This window comes from Panicum virgatum, chromosome 6N (genome assembly GCF_016808335.1).
Source record: "Panicum virgatum strain AP13 chromosome 6N, P.virgatum_v5, whole genome shotgun sequence".
NCBI classification, from domain to species: Eukaryota; Viridiplantae; Streptophyta; class Magnoliopsida; order Poales; family Poaceae; genus Panicum; species Panicum virgatum.
In genome coordinates, this window is record NC_053150.1 from 35846790 (window position 1) to 35864971 (window position 18182).

Below are 18182 nucleotides of genomic sequence, written 5' to 3' on the forward strand. Positions count from 1 at the left end.
TGCACGAACACAAGTTCAGGTCGTGTACGTGGGTGTTGTCTAGATAGTTGGAGTCCTCGTTCAGTACGTGTGCAAGTTTGTTGCGCCCAGGCTGCCGTGTTGATCGAGTCGTAGGAGGTTAGGAGTGGTGTGCATGATTGGCGCCGATCCAAGCAGAGCAGACCCTGGCATGCGGGTCATGCATGCAGCTCACCGCGACGTGCTAAGCGGGGCTCTTGGATCCTGGCGCGAGAACCGGACGTGGACGCGAGCTCCACTGTCTACTTGTGCCCCAGTGCTCCTCTGTAATCCTTGCCGAGTCCATTTGCATCAATAGAAAGCCATAATACAGGAGCGTTCCGGCTCCGCGGCGTTCGTCGCCAGCAATCCTCTGTGATGTGCTTCCCTTGCGTCTTGTGTTCGTGAGCGAGAGCTTTTGATTGAGGGCAAGGCCAACATTTGGTATTCAGAGCCGGAGATGAAGATCGGCGACTCCCCGAAGGATGATGGTAGCAGCTCGGCGCGTGCTGTCGTGGTGGAGCGCGTCGCCGCCTTCACGGGGGTGGTTCCGAAGTTGACGAAGGTAAATTATCAAGAGTGGGTGCTCGAGATACAGGTTCACCTGGAGGGCACGGAGCACTGGGATGTTGTGGTGATGGGCAGCGCCGAATACGGCAAGGATCGACGGGCGCTGGCCGTCATCCTCCGTGGCGTGCCACCGTAGATGAAGTCCAAGCTCGCCGCAAAGTAGAACGTGAAGGAGGCGTGGGACGTGGTGAAGAAGTTGTGGTCGGGCGATGACCGCATGAAGACCGCAAGCCTCCAGCGCCTCACCAAGCAGTTCGAGAACTTGGCGTTCCGCGACTGGGAGAGCGTCGGCGACCTCATCATGCGCATCAATGGGCTCGTCGCCAGCCTGCTTGAGCTTGGTGAGGTTCTGCCGGACAGTCGCGTGGTGAAGAAGGTCCTACGCGTGGTTCGGAGGAGGCTGATGCAGGTGGCCATTGGGCTCTAGATGCTCGGCGATCTCGACAACATGTCGACCGATGAGCTCGTTAGGCGGCTTCAGGTTGCGGAGACGCCGACGCCGAAGAATAGGAGGTGGCCCATGCAAGCAACGCCGGGCAGCTGCTCCTCGCGGAGGCGCCGTGGGAGGCAAGGCGTCAGCGCAACGGCAAGGAGGTGTGCAGCAGCGGTGCAAGGCGTGGTGGAGTAGAACATCCACAATGTCCTACAGAACATTAGGTTCATCAGCAGGGAGCATCGCTCCGATCCTGCCCAAATACATACAGGTTCAGACCATAAGGCCAATCTCAGTGAGAGTATTATAGGAGTATCACAGACATTAAATTTGCTAACATGTACCATAGTATGAGGAGAGAGGAGGAATGAGTGTCTAAAATGTAAGAGGAGTGTCATCACCATAACAATCCACCGGCACAGTTCTCAAGTTTCCAGTCTTGGTAACTGTGTCGATGACACTCCCACTAAGACTGGCCTAAACCATCTTCTACTAGACAGCCAAATTAAAGACTCAACATATGCAGGTCATTCTCCCTGCATGCAAAGAATCACTAGAAGAAAGCAGCGTTGGCTAGGACGACGTTTCAGAGAACGTCAACGAAGCTGGAGCGCTCGTCGCCGACGAACGCGCAAACCCTCGCTTCGGTGTACACCTTCCCCGGCCGGCAGAGGTAGCCTTTCTCTGGCGCGCAGTGCCAGTCATCGGAGCAGACACAGAGCCCTTCAATGGCGCAGCCTTTCCCCACTATGCTTGGGCTTCCTTTGACGCCCAGCACCTGATCGCTCCACTCGCTCGAAAATATCCCCTCCGGATCGTACCTGTCCTTCACCTTGAGGAACTCGCTGGCCCTGGGGAACCTGGCGATGGCGCCGTCGAAGGCGAAGTTGCGGCTCTTGCCCCAGTGCGGGACGCCGCCGTACTTGAGCAGCCCCATCTGCTCCATCTCGTCGATCACGTCGGCGTGCGCCCGTGGCGTGCCGCTCGTGTAGCTCCGGTAGTAAAGGAGGTCGATGTCGATGCAGTCCTCCGGCTTCCCGAGGTAGGCGGTGGAGGCCCTGACGTAGCGCATCCACACGCCCACGGCTCCGAGCACACAGAATGCCTGTGGGTTGATGTCCCGGAGCCTCTGCACGTCGGCGACGAACGCGGCTACCCGGGAGAGCGGGACGCTGAAGCTGGAGTCGTAGAAGAAGGGCCCCCGGATGCGAGGGTCCCAGATGCACACGGACTGGAGCACGTCGTCCTCCGTGCCGTCGAGGCATGTCCCGGACGCTTGGATCCGGTGCTGGTACCCTACCACTGGGTACCCCGTGAAGGAGACGCCGTCGTTGGTCAGGCCGTAGGCCTGCATCTCCATCTGCGCCACCGCCGTCTGCACCGCCGAGCACCGGGCGGCGTCTGAGCCGTTCGCCTCCAGGAGCTCCTCTGCAAACGCATGCGACGCAGTAACTCTCTGTTAGTAAACGTGTGTGCACGACTGCATGGTGCGGGCGGTACGCCGGTGCGCGTGAGCAGTTACCTTGGACCCTTTCGGCGACGAGTTCGGCAACTGAGTATGGCCGCAAGATGACCATGTCGTTGAGGCCGTTGCCCGGCGCCGAAGCGTCGACACGGTCGTCCTGGCGGTAGGCCACCTTGCCGTCCTGCGGCAGCCACAGAATGTCGGCGAACTCGTGGAGGTAACACCACGCGGCCACTTGCTCCGCCAGGTCGGAATCCACGCGGTTCACGTATGAGACCGACCGCTTGAACAGTAGCTGCAGTTGCCTGCAGAGCAAGAGTAACCTGCACACACAGAGCAAGTACGTGTTCGGTGACTGAAGCTGCGTAGCTTTTTTCATTTTTTTTTTGGAAGGAGCTGCGTAGTTGTCTAATTATCTCTGTGTGCAGCCTTTTCACAGCACATTTCGAATTCATCCACACGGCCTACTACGAAATTTTGAGCTTTAATTACCATTCTACAGCTAAATCTATACTCGATCATCTGTGTCAGCAAAAATATTGAACTAAAAATACCTACCAATTTTGTCCATCAATAACTCAATATTACTGGTTGTGAGGCAATTGATCCATAAGCGAACGAAGTCTTCGAGACTTTTTGGATCGGATTTAGATTATTTTGTTATTACAATTTAATATTTAAAAGCAGGTTGATGCAAGCTAGGGAGTTGTTTGATCCATGGATTATTTATGGAGGCACCGCACCTGTTTGGAGGAAATACAGTGATCCTAACCTAGCTAGCATTATTACCTAGGAATAGTTGGATGGAGGTAGATAGTGGATTAATTAATACAAATAAGTCCAAATTACTCCTCTCAAGCATGGCTAAAGTCCCACTACTACTAAAAGAGCTTGTATGTGCAGGTAAAAACCCATTTGTAGGGGCAGGTTTCTGCACCCGACCCTACTTTTTACTACTAAAAATATTGTTTACAGGGCGGGTAACACACCATTGTAAAATATTTTTTACACGGGAAGGAATCTAGGAAAGATAGGTGGTTGCGGCAAGCAAGGGGAGGGGAGGTTAATACAGCATGGGAGGTGTGGAGAGGAGAGAGGAAGAGATGGGGGACCAACCGAAGAGATAAGGAAGAGAGAGAGAGAGAGCGGCTGCGCAAGTGCCGCTGCTGTCCTTCTAAAGATAAGGAAGAGCTGCCATCCCGGGCTACTGTTTTATTATTTTTCTTTTTCAGGGTGGGTGATTGGGTCACTCACCCCTAAAAATCATTTCTAGTAGCGGGTCAACTGCTACAGTACCCTCACTCCTTTCGCAGGAGATGGTTACGTTTTGACTGGCTCTTAAAAACTGAGACGTTACTACAAATCATTTTTGCAGTATGTTAGAACAAGGGCCCCGAGATATCTGACGTGACACGATCCTGTACGTGATATAGGGTAGGGCATGTCTTCTATGCATAAGTCATGTAACTACACGTATCAATCTTGTACTAGTCGGATCGGATAGAAACCACCTGAGTAGTACTTGGAAGGGACTCTAGGCGCAGCACCGACCTAGGGTTCCATGTGACCCAACTACCCCAACCTATATAAGGGCAGGCAGGGACCCCTCCAATGTATTCTACTCCCCGTAGGCAATACAAATTATCACATAGGACGTAGGGTATTACGCAAGTTGCGGCCCGAACCTGTCTAAACCCCTGTGTTGCTTTCGGCATCGTGTTCTTGATCTGGGCGATCCCCTACGAACAATCTACTACCTTAGGGTATCCCTAGGTAGGCTCGTCGGTAAAACACCGACAGCCAGCGCCTACCATGGGGCTGATCTCTGACGACCCCGTGGTGAACTCGATGGTACTATTTTTGTTTTTGGATCTTGGATATGCATGACCTATGGTAAGGGAGGATTCGGCAGCCATGCCGACTCTCAAGATCACAGGATGAATCCTCTGCCCTCTTCAGGTAACCCCGATGATCTTGCTGATCATCTCGGTAAGATTCAACTTTCCAATCCAATCGGAAAACCAATCTCTAATCCTGAGCCAGCTTCAGCAGGACATGATCATCATGGAGCAAGATGAGACCACCACCTTTGGGAAGGCCTTGATCCACGACGCGTATCCTGGCAACTAGTCGGTAACAATAATGGGGCAACAATTAGGCTTCACAATCGCTTCAACATCCAATGGCCATTACCTATACTTGGAGGGTATGGAACCCCCAAACTACTAGGGTACGATTCACGGTTGGTCGCATAGCTACCAGATCTTCCCTACCAGGAGGGAATTCAACAATCTCTGATCCATGAGGAAGCCCCTGAGGGCACAGAGCTAGTTGAGTACAGTTCCGATAACTCAACATCAATAGATCGCCATGTTTTCAAGGTGCAATCAGGAGGAGGAGCCAATGGCCCTCTCCCTAATGAACGACCGGGAAACATAGAGGAAGATGAACTCTCAGTCAACGCATGCCAAGAAGACGAAGCCCAGCGTGCAGTTTGGAGACAAAGAAACACCGAGTGTCAAGAACACAGAAGGCAAGCGGAGCAGCGTTAGCATCCTCCGCGACGCAATCTGTAATGCGAATTCCAGGAAGCAGCCGAACAGGGTTTTCACACCCCGGTGGCCAACATAATGCACACCGCGCAACTATTGGGAAACTTGCAAGACCCAGCGGTGCAGCAAAGTGTGCTACTGCTACATCATGTTGTTGTCTAGCTCGATAGGGAAAATCAAATGGCCTCGCTCTCACGAGGCCAAGGCCAGTCATTTGGGAGCAGACAAAAGGAGGAATCCTTAAGAAGGAAATGATGGAGAAGAAAAGGATATTCTAGATCTAGAAAGGGCGGCGAACGGGAGCAGGAATCTGAAACAGTAAAGTGAAGAGATAACCCTAACCCACTGCCTAGTTAAATACTCAGTGGGAGGATAATTTTGTAAAATAGTGGAAGCCGAACCGACCCCTTAATTGAACTGATGTAATCCTGAACAATAAGAGATAAATGTACTGAATCATATAGTCATTTTTTTCAGGGATCAGTCCTGAATAAAGAGGCATTGCAAAATTTAGCACAAATCTGAGTATGCCACGATCTTTCGGATCCTTTTCCTAAATTTGGGAATTTTGATACAAGGCTATCAGGGATTTATTTTTCAAAAAATATTTGAAGGATAAGGTGACTGAGTTCAAGATTCAAAGTTGACCCAACCTAAAACTCGGGGGGGGCTACTCCATATAGAGTGCGATTATTCGTCACAACCCATATATGAAGATCTTCTCTGGAGATTTCAAGACAACTCGAGCAAGAGCACCACGTAGCCTCAGTATAGCTCTTTAAGTACTAGGAAGTCACATTCTACGCAAAGTCCAGGAACTAGTCGACAATGACTTCAGAAGTACTCGAAGACCTGCAACTACTCGGCTACGAAGAGCTTGGGGATTTGTCAGACCCGGAGCCACGGGATACCTAAAGTGACACGGTCCGGTACGAGATATAGGGTAGGGCATGTCTTGTATGTATATAAATCTTTTACTAGTCGGATCAGATAGAAACCACTCGAGTAGTACTTGGAAGGGACTCTAGGAGCCGCACCGACCTAGGGTTACATGTAACCCTGCTCCCCTAGCCTATATAAGGGCAGGACGGGACCCCTCCAACGTATTCTACTCCCAGCAGGCAATACAAACCATCACATTGGATGTAGTATATTACGCAACTCGTGGCCCGAACATGTCTAAACCCTCGTATTGCTTGCACCATCGTATTCCTGATCTTGGTGATCCCATACGAACAATCTATTACATTAGTCTTTTCCTAGGTAGGCTGGCCGGTAAAACATCGATAATCTGGATAACCCCTTAACTATCTGTTGGTTCAATTGTACTAAAAAACTATCAATACTAGAAAGCATACCTTTCGTAACATCAATTTGTGTTACCATAGCTTAATAAATGTGGTACTACGTATCCTAATAATACATGTTCGTTAGTGTTTCTATTGTTGATGTTACTACTGTATAATCTATTGTAACACAAGATATGTTTTCCTCTGCATCCAAAAAAGTGTTACTATTTGATACTCCCTCCATTCATCTATGCAAGACCTATTTTTGCTTGGCTCAAAGACCAAGGAAAGCACTCTTGTCATTAGTTTTTCTTGGGAAAAAACAACTAGCATTTATTGCGGATTTAATTACTCTCTGCATGTGCTTTCACTCCCGAGGCATGCATGCGATGAATTATTACCGCTCCGATTCCCGAAGCATCACTACTGAGAAAAAACCAGAATAGGCCTTGCATATCTGGATTTTTCAGATTTCCAAATGGGCCTTGGATAGTTGGATGGAGGGAGTATATAGTAACACAAGACATATGTTCCTTTACATCAAAAAAGTGTTACTACCTGATCTATTGTAACACAATACATGTGTTCCTTTACAACAAAAAAAAAGTGTTACTACTCTATATAGTACACAATTAAAAGATACAAATTTTTTATCCTCGTGCCATACATGGAATTCGAACTTGCAACTTTCTTTTTGCACATTACCTCTCTTACCATCCCGCCACAATGTGTTTCTTGTCAAAAAACAATATAGGTTTTTCTTTTAATTATTATTTGCTAAATAGATGATGAATATTTGGACAACCTAAATGACTTCTAATAAAATAATCTTGAACTGCAACATTGTAGATCTTGCTGAGACCTAAAATTTTGATATAAATATTTTTCTCATCCAAGAAGTTGTATAATTTTTTAATTTTCTTGTATCTCACTATAAACTTAAAAATTGGCACTTATTTTTCAACAAATCAACTTACATGTTGCATATGTTATCTTAGTGATCATGATATTTTTATCAGTGGAGTTCAGCACTCCTCTCTAGTTTATACTTGCATCATAAATATTTCATCTGATATAGAATTAGTGCCTTTCACTTGAACATAATGAGCATGAAGAGTTTGTTTTGTATAAACAACATGTGTTAATATTTATTTTGTGTTAAGAATTAATATAGTTACTTAGCCATGATATCATATTGTTTATACTTTTGAAGTAATTTAGGAATGTTTACCCTTTTCCCATAATGTAATGTCTATTGTGCCTTCGGTAAAGCTTGCGCTGCTCGTAGTAATAAAGTTTTGATAAACATAACTTATGTGTTAACATTGATGCCACTGAATAAATAAATATTTTTATGGTTACTTTCTTTATTTTGAAAATTGGAACCATATTTTTTATCAACTTTAAATAAAAATATCAAGTATAAAGAATATATAAAAGTTAATCTCTGCTAATAGAAAATATGAATAATTAGAGCAATTGCCTAGAACATATCATAGGTTTAATTCTTATTTGTATAATTTTATTCAAATATCAATATTATTTCTTCGCAATAATTAATAATTTTGAAGAAAAACATTGGACACAAAGATATGAAATTTTATGAATAAATTGTCTTCATTCAATAAAAACAAAAATAATATGTTACTTTGTAACATTTTAGTTTTTAATGTTGTTTGTATGTGTTACAAAATATTACCACTTTGTAACATTTTAGTTGTAACATTAATTTTGTGTTACTATTTTAGTTGTTTGTAACACAATTTTATAGAACAAGAGATATATCTTACATGTTTGCTGTAACACAAAGTCTTGTGTTCCCATGATTCTTCTTGGTAACACACTAATGAAATGTGTTATAAGAATGTGTTATAATATCTATGTTTTGTATTAGTGTATGTCATTCGGTTCAATTTACCTGCTAATACGATTCATTCATCTTTTTTTATTTCTCTACGTACAAGTAGAACATTAATTCAAGATTTTTTAGGGTTGCAGTGTACGTTAGATATTGTATTACGTTATAATTTTTTCATACGATGCTCTATCAAAATAATGATGAAACATTCTTGACGTATTTTTACAAAATGTGTTATGATCTCTGCTATCATCTTGCAAAATTTTAACTCGAGATTTAGCTTGTGCATGGATAAATAAAAAATATTAATTCTATATAGGTAAATTGGACCAAATGACATAGTTTAGGGGCAAATTGAACTAAGAAATAGTTTAGTGAGTCATACGAACTTTGAAGATACTTGAGAGAAGTAATATGGACCTTTTCCTTGTTAATATCTTACCAGCTTGACGATTAAAGGAAAGCTTTCCAATATATAGTTGGCCTATTTTGATCAGCTAAAGCAAATAAACGAGATCTTGAAGAACCTATACAATTCGTACCTGAGAGATGACGCCGAGGACTCCGAGCGATACCTTGGCCGCGTCGAGGTCCGGGTGGCCTGTGCCGAGCTCTCTCACCGTGGCGAAGCCCTGGCTCGCCGGTGCTGGCGTCACAATCCTCAGCCCCACGACGTACTCGTGCACGGCGCCACCTTTGCCCCATAACGAGCTGCCGTGGGCGCCGGTGCCCAGGACGCCGCCGATGGTGAGGCCGTACCAGATTGGCGAGTGAGGCAGCGCGAGCCCTGCCCCGGCGGCTGCGTAGATGAGGTCCCTGAGGAGCATGCCGCTCTCTACCGTCATGAGCCGCTTCTCGGCGTCGATCCGCACGGTCCGGTTGAGCCACCGCGTGCTGACGATGGTTCCGTCGCTGCCGCCCGGGCAGGCCAGCTTGGGGAAGCTGTGAGAGGACCTCGTGGCGACCTTCACCTTACGCTTGGCCGCCACCGCGGCCGCCACGGCCGCCACGAGCTCCTGCTCGCTGCGCGGGTAGGCGACGCTGGCCGCGTGGCAGATGCTGCGGTCCGGGAAGGAGCCGTATGCGTTGCTGATGGTGCAGTTGGAGGTGCCGTCGCTGCAGGCTACCGGATCACGCGGAGGGCTGGAGCCGGTGAGGCTTATCTGGGTAAGGACGAGGAGCACAAGGATCTGCAGTCCTTCCATTGTAGCGATGATCCAGCTAACTCGTGAGGGCAGGAGACAAGCAGACGTATTGTATATAACTATACATACATACATACATACATACATACATACATACATACATACATACATACATACATACATACATACATACATAAAGGATCGTGGGCAGGAACTTTGGAGCATTTTCGTAACCCGTTTGGCCAGTCGGATTCCACGCGGTTCACGAACGAGATCGACCGCTTGAACGGTGGCTGCAGAGTGCAGAGCCAAAGAGTACGTAACCTGCACATGCAGAGCAAGCACGTGTTCCGTGAGTGAAAGCTACGTAGTAGTTTTTTTGATTTTTTGAAAGGAGCTGCGTCCCGCTGTCCCTTCTTATTGGTCGCCCGGAAACGTGAAGCCTCACAACCACGGTTCTCTAGCGACGAATAAAAAGGGACCAAGGGAGTAGTTGGTTATCTGTGGGCGTAGTCTTTTCGCAGCATATTTCGAATTGGAAAAATGTCCAAATCCCTACCCTATACTATTAACAAAGTCAACATAACCCCCCCCCCCCCCCCCGCACCCCAAAACAATTTTACCGTTCGCTTAACCCCCTCGATTTTGCAAAACCAGTGCACTATTCACCTTTGGCCCATGTTCTAATCCGGTTTTGCTAACTAGGCGGTGGTTTTGATGACTCATGGGCCACACGGGCAGTCCAGCGTGGCAACGAACAGAGGCGTAGAAAACCCCTCCTGTCCTCCTGAATCGACCCGGCCAAATCCTTCCCCTTCACTCTTCTTGGGGCGCCTTGATCTGGGTGACAAGCATTCCTCGCCGACCACCACGCCACCAGAGTCGTGCGTCCACAGCTCCTCGTGCTTGGCCGTCAAACGCTGCTGGTTGTGGTGCCTTCGTCTTGGCCATCCATCACCGCCGGATGCTGTGCCACGCTTGCCCCCATCGTCGCAGCAAGTTCCGGCTGCTCGCCGGCTCGCCGCCGCCTAGGATGCCATCCCCGTACGGCTGTGGCTAGCAACTAGGCTCGGCCACCTAGGTGCTGCACTGCAATGGGGACAGCGACTACAAGGCTGCACAAGTGCAGGACAGGAAGGATGACGAGCGGCTAACCTGACAGATTCAGCTTCACAGGCAAAGCGAGCTTCAGATAAGAGTAGATGCATATTTTCATATGTAATTGTGACTGAATGTCCAATGGGAAATGTCGTTTGATGTGAACTGAGCTGGTAATCTGAGATTGTAAACTGAAGATTTCGTGAAATGTGTGAATTAAGATTTCTGCATGCTGTCGTTTGGAGAGCATCTCGTTCAGAATAGTTACATCCAAAAGACTGACCAAGTTCACCTACCACTAAACATGATCAAATAGTTACATCCAACCAAAAACAGAATCATTTGCTGGTAGAAGCTCTCTTCTTGTTTCTTGGAGTAGCCTTGCTTGCAGATGATGTCTTGTTTCTAGTTGTAGAGCCTCACTTGTAGATGGTGTCTTTTTTTCTTATAATATGTTGTGGGTCCATTTGCCCTCGTGGTACTAAGTAAAAAACAATCGCACATCAGAACAGTTCATACGAAACAAATGAAAGAAATTCACGGCTCAGTTTTCAACAGCATAAATTCAGAATAGTGCTCATGAAACCCCTACAGAACCAACCAAAACCACTAATTCAATCCACGTCGATTCTCCCCGTGATCAATCCGAGAACCAACACAACCAACTAGAACCCAAAATTCACACCAATATCGGATCCATCCTAATTCCATCCGCTAAAACCCCAGCAGCCAAATCAACCTGATATGTCACATTCTATGCTGTCCTAGGGCAAGGGAAACACACCTACTTGCCGCAGACGCTGCCGATCAGCTCATCTGCCTTGCGATCGTCCGCTTGTGCGATCTGAGAGGGAGAGTTGATTGCGACGAACAAGAGGTGGCGGTGGGAGAAAGAGAGGGGGCGATCTTCATGTGGCGATTCAGGAGGGGGTTTATTGGACACAATTCCTTTTGCCATGCTGGACGGCCACATGGCACCATGAGTCATCAAAACCACTGCATAGTCAGCAAAACCAGATTAGAATGTGCGCCAAAGGTGAATAGTGCACTGATTTTGCAAGACGGAGGGATTAAGTGAACGGTAAAATTGTTCGGGGGCTTATGCGGACTTTGTTAATAGTATAGGGTAGTGATTTGGACTTTTTCCTTTCGAATTCATCGAATGAATTTCATCCACACGACTTACAGCAGGAATTTGAGCTTTACAATTCTGCAGCTAAATCTACTCCATCGTCTAGCTCATTAAAAATATTGAACTAAAAATGCCTGCCAATTTCAATATGGTTAGTGAGGAACATTAAAAAAACTATTTGTAGGAACACAGTTTTTTCAAGGGAACCCTAACCCTAGTATCGATCCATCCTTGGAAATACATTTTTAGGGGGGCTGGTGATAGCACCACCCATCCCTAGAAATGGCTACAGGTGACGCCATCATCCTAGCAATGGTGGCCATTTCTAGGGACGGGTGCTAGCATCACCCACCCCATAAATGGTCCATGCATAAAAATATAATTTTTATATATGATCTCAGATGAAGTCAAATTTTATATTAAAATTGTAGAGGTTGACAAAATCTAAATCTCTATAGTTGATAATTTTTTTATTTAAGAATATTTTATAGTTTAAAATATTTTAAATTCCCTAATTTTAAAATCTTAAAGTTTTAATTTTTTTCAAACAACCTCGGATCTAGAGTAGCTCTATACCGATGTTGTGGTGGTAAGATATAAAAATTTATAGTTTATGCATCATTTATTTAAGACCTTTTTGAATCATAAGATCATTTAATAGTCATGCCCTACACATGGCTATGACTATATAGTATCTCATACAACAACTCAAGTTATACTTTGAGGTTTCCACAATGTTTACCTTTATACATACTTGGCATATTTTTTCTGAATATGTAATGCGGAGTTTCACATTTTTATTTAATTTGTTATATTTAAATATTTAAATGAATTTAATAAAATAGAGAAAAAAAATTAGGTGCAGGTGGTGGGGTCACCCACTCCTAAAAATGGATTTATAGGGATGGGTGATGGCGTCAACGGCTCCTACAAATCAATTTCAAAATTAATAAAAAAATACATACCTCATAAAGTCATAAATGATTGTATGGTGTAGTGGAGAGAAGAGTACAAGTGAGGTTTGAGGTAAGCTGTACGAACCCCGGTTGATGCAAGTGTACATATTTTATATAAAAAATATACAGCTATAGTAGAGGGGCTTGTGGTAGTGGTTAGTTAACTGTGATATTTTTCTTTTTCTAATTTTTATTTTTTCCATAATTATTTTATTTTCTAAAAAATGATTTGTAGGGACAGGACATGACATCGTCATGATCTGTTCCTACAAATCGATTTCTAGAGATGGTGATGGCGTATGTAGGGATGAGTTATGCCATCACTTGTCTCTAGAAATTGATTTGTCACTACCAGAAAATGGAAAATTCTGACGGCTAAAAACCGTCAGGAAAGCCAGGAACACCGTCAGGAATATAATTGACAGCTCAGCGTCAAGATCTTACCGATAGGAACCTGTTGTCAGGAAAGGTGGACTTCTCCTGTCGGTAGTTCCTGACAGCCTCCTTAGGAGCCTCGCTAAGAAGGGCTAAAAAAATAATATACACACATACAGAGCTGCATAAAATATTTCAATTTCTCAGTTCACATTGCCTTTACAATTTGTACATACAGATCAGATTGCCATCTAACAAGTTATTTCCATAAATACGACTACTACAATGCATATACGTCTTTTCATATTGAAGAGAACTTAATATATCATAGTGCTTAAAATTTTATATACAACTCATTGTATCTCTGACTACCAGCTAGTTTTATGAACTTGTAAACAGCTCAAATAAGTCTTAAGTCAAACAAAAGGTAAATGAAGTTAACCTTGAAGTTGAACTGTTGTGATATAAAGGATGATAGTTCATGCTAGCTCCATCCTATCGAATTTTTGTACCTGAAGACAAACTAAATTAACTCAAGCAGATTGCAGCCATGTTCAAGTTGTCAAAACTTAAAAGAACTAGTAATTACGAAATTAACTTGGATACATGACTGGCAGCTAGTTTTGAAAATTTGTAGACAGCTCGATATAACACTAAGTTGAGTATAGTGAAGGTCTGCTTACCTTGATAACTGAATAACAAACGTAAGTCATGGAACTCTGCATGTCATATGTTGAGGCAAAATGCAACACTTCTATGTTGACCTCGAGTATTAAATTGATTAGCAGTAGAAGATAGGATTTGACAACAATGTGTAGACATTACAACAGCAGAACGTAAGATAATGGAAAAGAGATATTGTGCAGACCTTAGTAACAATCCTAATATGACTAACATACTGTAATAGAGTGGAAAAGATAATGGTCTTTGTTGTTATACATGACAAGAGTGTAAGATCTCATGATAATCTACAAACAATAGAATAAATAGGGGTAGAAAGATGTAACCTTTCAAAAACCTAACACACTTAAATGCCTTAAAACCTTGGCATCAACCTGCGTTTGTGCTTATTGATTGTCGAATTATTTGTCTCCATTGCATTCGTTGGCAGCTGTACGGTGACCAGCTCCAAGAAAGAATGTTATACTACAATGCCTTCAAATAGTTGATAGATAATCCGGAGAATAGTTGTCGCCAACGACCTTGCTGCTTTGCTATCAATACTAGGCTTTCAAATGTTCCTCTCCCCACAAGGCTGGCAGATGAAAGGGCCTTAATCTGAAAATGGTATGTCACATGTTATTATTTGGAACATATCAATACTTACAATCAAGGGGGTATGTTATTGTTTGTATCCTACCAAACTGGCAACTGATCCACAACCAAGTTTTGCAATGATATTTTTCCTGTGCTCTTTAGAAACATGACTTTTCATCTTCTCATAAAACTAGAATTTAAGACCAGATTATGGGAAGATTCCATATAGTGATGAAGCTGCAAAATAAAAACAGTAAGTTAGGTGAGTGTACTAGAAACTGGCCTTTAGAAGATAGTGAAATACAATATACGCATACTCATGCCATGGTATATGCCTTTCAGTCTTGTCTGTATATTGTTTTGACATGTCAAGGCCAGCCTAGGCCTAAACACCACTCAAGGCTAACATAGGCCTAAACTCATCAAGGCCAGCCTTAACAATAACCTTGATGATATGACAATCATATCTCTAATGTAATAGAGAATACTTTACAAGTTAATCCAAAATCAGCAAGAACAGAAGTAAAACGCTCAACAATATTCTTAGCATTGTGAGACACATCACTCAGTCTAAGACATATTATCCTCATCTCTAATTGCCAATCAGCATTCACATAATGAGCAACCACACTAAGATAATCCTCCTTAGCATTGCTAGACCAGATACCAGAAGTAAGAATAATAGAGGAAACAGACTTCAAACATTCCACAATTTGATCATGATGATCATTAAAGTATTTAGCAAAATCTCTAGTGGTTGTTTGCCTAGAGACCTTAGCAAATCTAGGATTAGAAGCAGTAGTTATGTACTCTTCAAAAGCATCAGATTCACTAAAGCATAAAGGTAGGTCATGACGTGCAATTAACCTACACTGACTATGAGCAACATCAGGCCTATACTCCCAAGTGTGCACAGAGCCATCAGGATTAAACATAAGCTGAGATTGAACCATGGCAGAACTACCTTTCAAAACAGGACATATAGTAGAAATGTGCCTAATCAAGTGGCCAATACCATAGGTCGATTTACCAGTAAAATCTTCCTTGCAATGATTACATATAGTGCCAGTTTGACGTTCCTTACCACTGAATACCTCATAGATCTCTCTAAGTCATTCCAGATCTTAGAGGTGGATGATCTCCTCTTCCTGGAAACACCACTACCACTGGCAGCATCAGTGCTCACGCTCTCAGACCTGGGTGGATGAGCAACCTGCACCTAAGGAAGACCTGGACTTCTGTTTCAAGGTCGATGGCTGCATTGCTGCCAAGCAACTCCTCAGCATCCGCAGCTAGGTCATCATCGTCATCTCCGCGAAGACCCAACGCCTACAACACATAGTTGTAGGACGTAGGGTTGTCAACATCGTCCGTCGCTGGCCTCCAGTCCCTCAACGACCTGCACAAGAAACAAGTGAAGCCGAGAAAGAAACAAGTCCCAAGTCAATAATGAATCAAACCCAAAAAAAAAGAAAACGGGAAGGCGAGCAGAGTGGGATACCAGACTTACTTTTGGGAGCCCCGTACACCAAACGATCACACACCAAGCTCGAGAGCCCCATACGCCAAGCCCGGACTGCACTTGATTCAAACCAAGGCGTGCCAGTCAATTTGACCTGTAAATTGATAGGGAAACAGCAAAATGTCAAATTCAAGAGTGTATCGGCTAGATTTTCGAATCACCCTTACGTAGCGTATCGGTAAGGCTCTGTCGATACAGAAAACAACAGCAGATCGAGTATAAAGAGCGTGTAATAAAAGCGATCTCCAGGGAATCAGCAAGGACCTGCCGATACCGATATGCAACTAGACGGCTAGATCTCGAGCCGACACGTGCCAGATAACAATGTACAAACCCAAGAATGTATGGATCTGGACAAAGCTAAGCTTGTAACCGATCTAATCAGTTTTACAGGATTTACCGTGATAAACAAGGAGCTTATAGCCAATTAAACAGATCACTAAGCTGGGTAGTTCTGAATAGATCTAAACGAGAAAACAGCGATGCGCCCGAGATCAAAGCTTAGATAAATTCGGTAAATTTTGAATAGATATGAACAAAGCCACAGTGATGCGCCCGGAAGCTAAAGCTCAGATTTACTCGGCAAACGAAGACTTACTAGCAAACCAATTTGCTCAAATGTGAGGCGTCCTTGATCAGCTTGAAAGAGCTCGCGGAAAAAGAAAAAGGGTGGCAAAGTCGCCGATGAAAAAGTAAAGAGCAAGTAGAGTAAATTTGTGTTTGTTGGATGTGTATCAATCTTTACAATAGCCAGGGGGCTCATATTTATACCCCACACTAACACAATCCTAGCCGATTATGGCAAAGCACGATTCTATCTTAAGAAATAAAACTAATTCTAAAACAAGATAACTATTGCCGAACTGAAGCCAAAATATCCGGTCAATCTCTCCTTCCTCGGTCAACAAGATTACCAACGGTGATGCACGATCACCCTTCCAAGTCCACCGTTCGTATTATTCAGAACCTTTTCTCCTCTGCTACACCCTTCCTGGACACGTGCCAAAATCTGGTGTCAACACGTGCCCCCCAATTTCAAAGTAAAATGTCCTTTTTACTTTGAAATTAATCTTTGTCATGATTACACTGCCGAACGGTCTTCTCATTACTGCCATCTCCCTTCCCGTGCGGGTGGCGAACGAAAATCTTTTCTTTGCCCTTCTCCTTTCACCTCCCCATCCACACAACGGGAATCTGTCGATTCACCTTCCATCTTTATACCCATACGCTCCTCAATTAAATCCAGGGGTAAAAGCCATACCGGCGCACCGCAACCGATTCATCTTCTTCACCTTAGGCTATAAATAATCCCATCGGCACTGTAACTTCCCCATCGGCCATCGCCTCCTTTGCCTTCTTCCTTCTCCAGCCAAAAACCCCAGTCTCCTTTTCCTCTTCCAAGTAGATGGCAAGCAACAAGCATGCCAGCGAGGGTTCCTCTGACGCTCCTTCGCCGCTCTATCCCCGTCTTGGGTAAGACGCTTCTCTTCTCCGCCAATGCTGCTCCCCAGATCTGCATCTGACTAGTTCTTGATTTCTGCAGGGACGCCGACGCCGAGCTCCCTGACAACTTCCAGATCCTGGACGAGGGCACCCAGGGGCTCATTCGCGACCTCCTCCGCCAACGGGATTAGGCCCGCCGCGAGCTCGATCGGGTACAGACGGATCAGGTCATCATCCGTGGCCAGCTCTCCTTCGCCGACACTAGGGTTGCCAGTAAGTCCCACTAATCGTACCTTTCTTCAAGATTATCCTTGGTTTCTTGCGCTAATCTTTTCTTTCTGAAGACCTAGAGTCACAGGTCCAGACCCTTCTGGACGCTTCCCGAGTCTTCATAGACTTGGTGCATGCGAGGGGGAGCACCGTCGCCGCGCGCCTGTGGAACATTCTGGCCCACGTCAAGGAGGTCGCCCGCAACGGAGCTCACAAAGGCACCGCCAGGGCCATCACCGTGGTCTCCACCATGTCCGGGGCGGACTACCGGCAGTGGGAGCCGGTCTTCCCCAAGTAGGGCACGGCGCAGGAGACCTTTGAGGAGCTTGTCGACGACCTCTACTTACCTGCTGATGTCGTCGTTGGCTATGTTAGCTTGGACGGTGTTGTCAGCAACCTCTTCGGAGAAGAGTCAGACTTGGTTGTACTATGTAACAGCCTATCTGGCTTTTGTAAATATAATCAATGGACGTGCCTCCTTTCTTTTTGCGTCTGTCTTGTTTCAATTTCCCTTTTAATTTTCATATTGCGATCCGTGATCGTCACACTGAATGAACCAATGCGTCCTCACGATCCGAAATCGAAAGACCATCCACAAAGAACTCTGATATCTTCAAATAAAATCACAATGCAAAATCCAAACCAAACTCAAATTTATGCGTCTGGATTGTATTTTGATCTAAGGGCGATACACGTCGTATCGGCTATGAAAGTACCCGAACGTGCTTCATTACGATCAAGCTCCTCCTTATTTTTATGCTAAAGGCGATACTTCTCTGTATCGGCTATATTTGAAACCAACCGATCCTTAATGCAATCG

At 44.9% G+C, this 18182-nt stretch overlaps 1 protein-coding gene across 1 annotated transcript; it reads right to left on the reverse strand.

Moving 5' to 3' along the window:
- Nucleotides 1-1266: 1266 nt before the first annotated feature.
- Nucleotides 1267-9372, reverse strand: LOC120679522 (L-gulonolactone oxidase 5-like). Its single transcript, XM_039961130.1, has 4 exons — nt 8707-9372; nt 5774-5781; nt 2523-2770; nt 1267-2428 (listed from the first exon to the last, which is right to left on the reverse strand). The coding sequence occupies exons 1-4, from the start codon at nt 9367-9369 to the stop codon at nt 1587-1589; spliced, it is 1761 nt and encodes a 586-aa protein (XP_039817064.1). The 5' UTR covers nt 9370-9372; the 3' UTR covers nt 1267-1586.
- Nucleotides 9373-18182: the final 8810 nt, after the last annotated feature.

Excerpts from the sequence above, each read along its gene's own strand:
- LOC120679522 (XM_039961130.1), bottom strand. The coding sequence starts at position 9,369 with ATGGAAGGACTGCAGATCCTTGTGCTCCTCGTCCTTACCCAGATAAGC. Across the intron at positions 2,429-2,522 it reads CGTCGCCGAAAGGGTCCAAG|AGGAGCTCCTGGAGGCGAAC; the intron begins GTAACTGCTCAC and ends ATGCGTTTGCAG.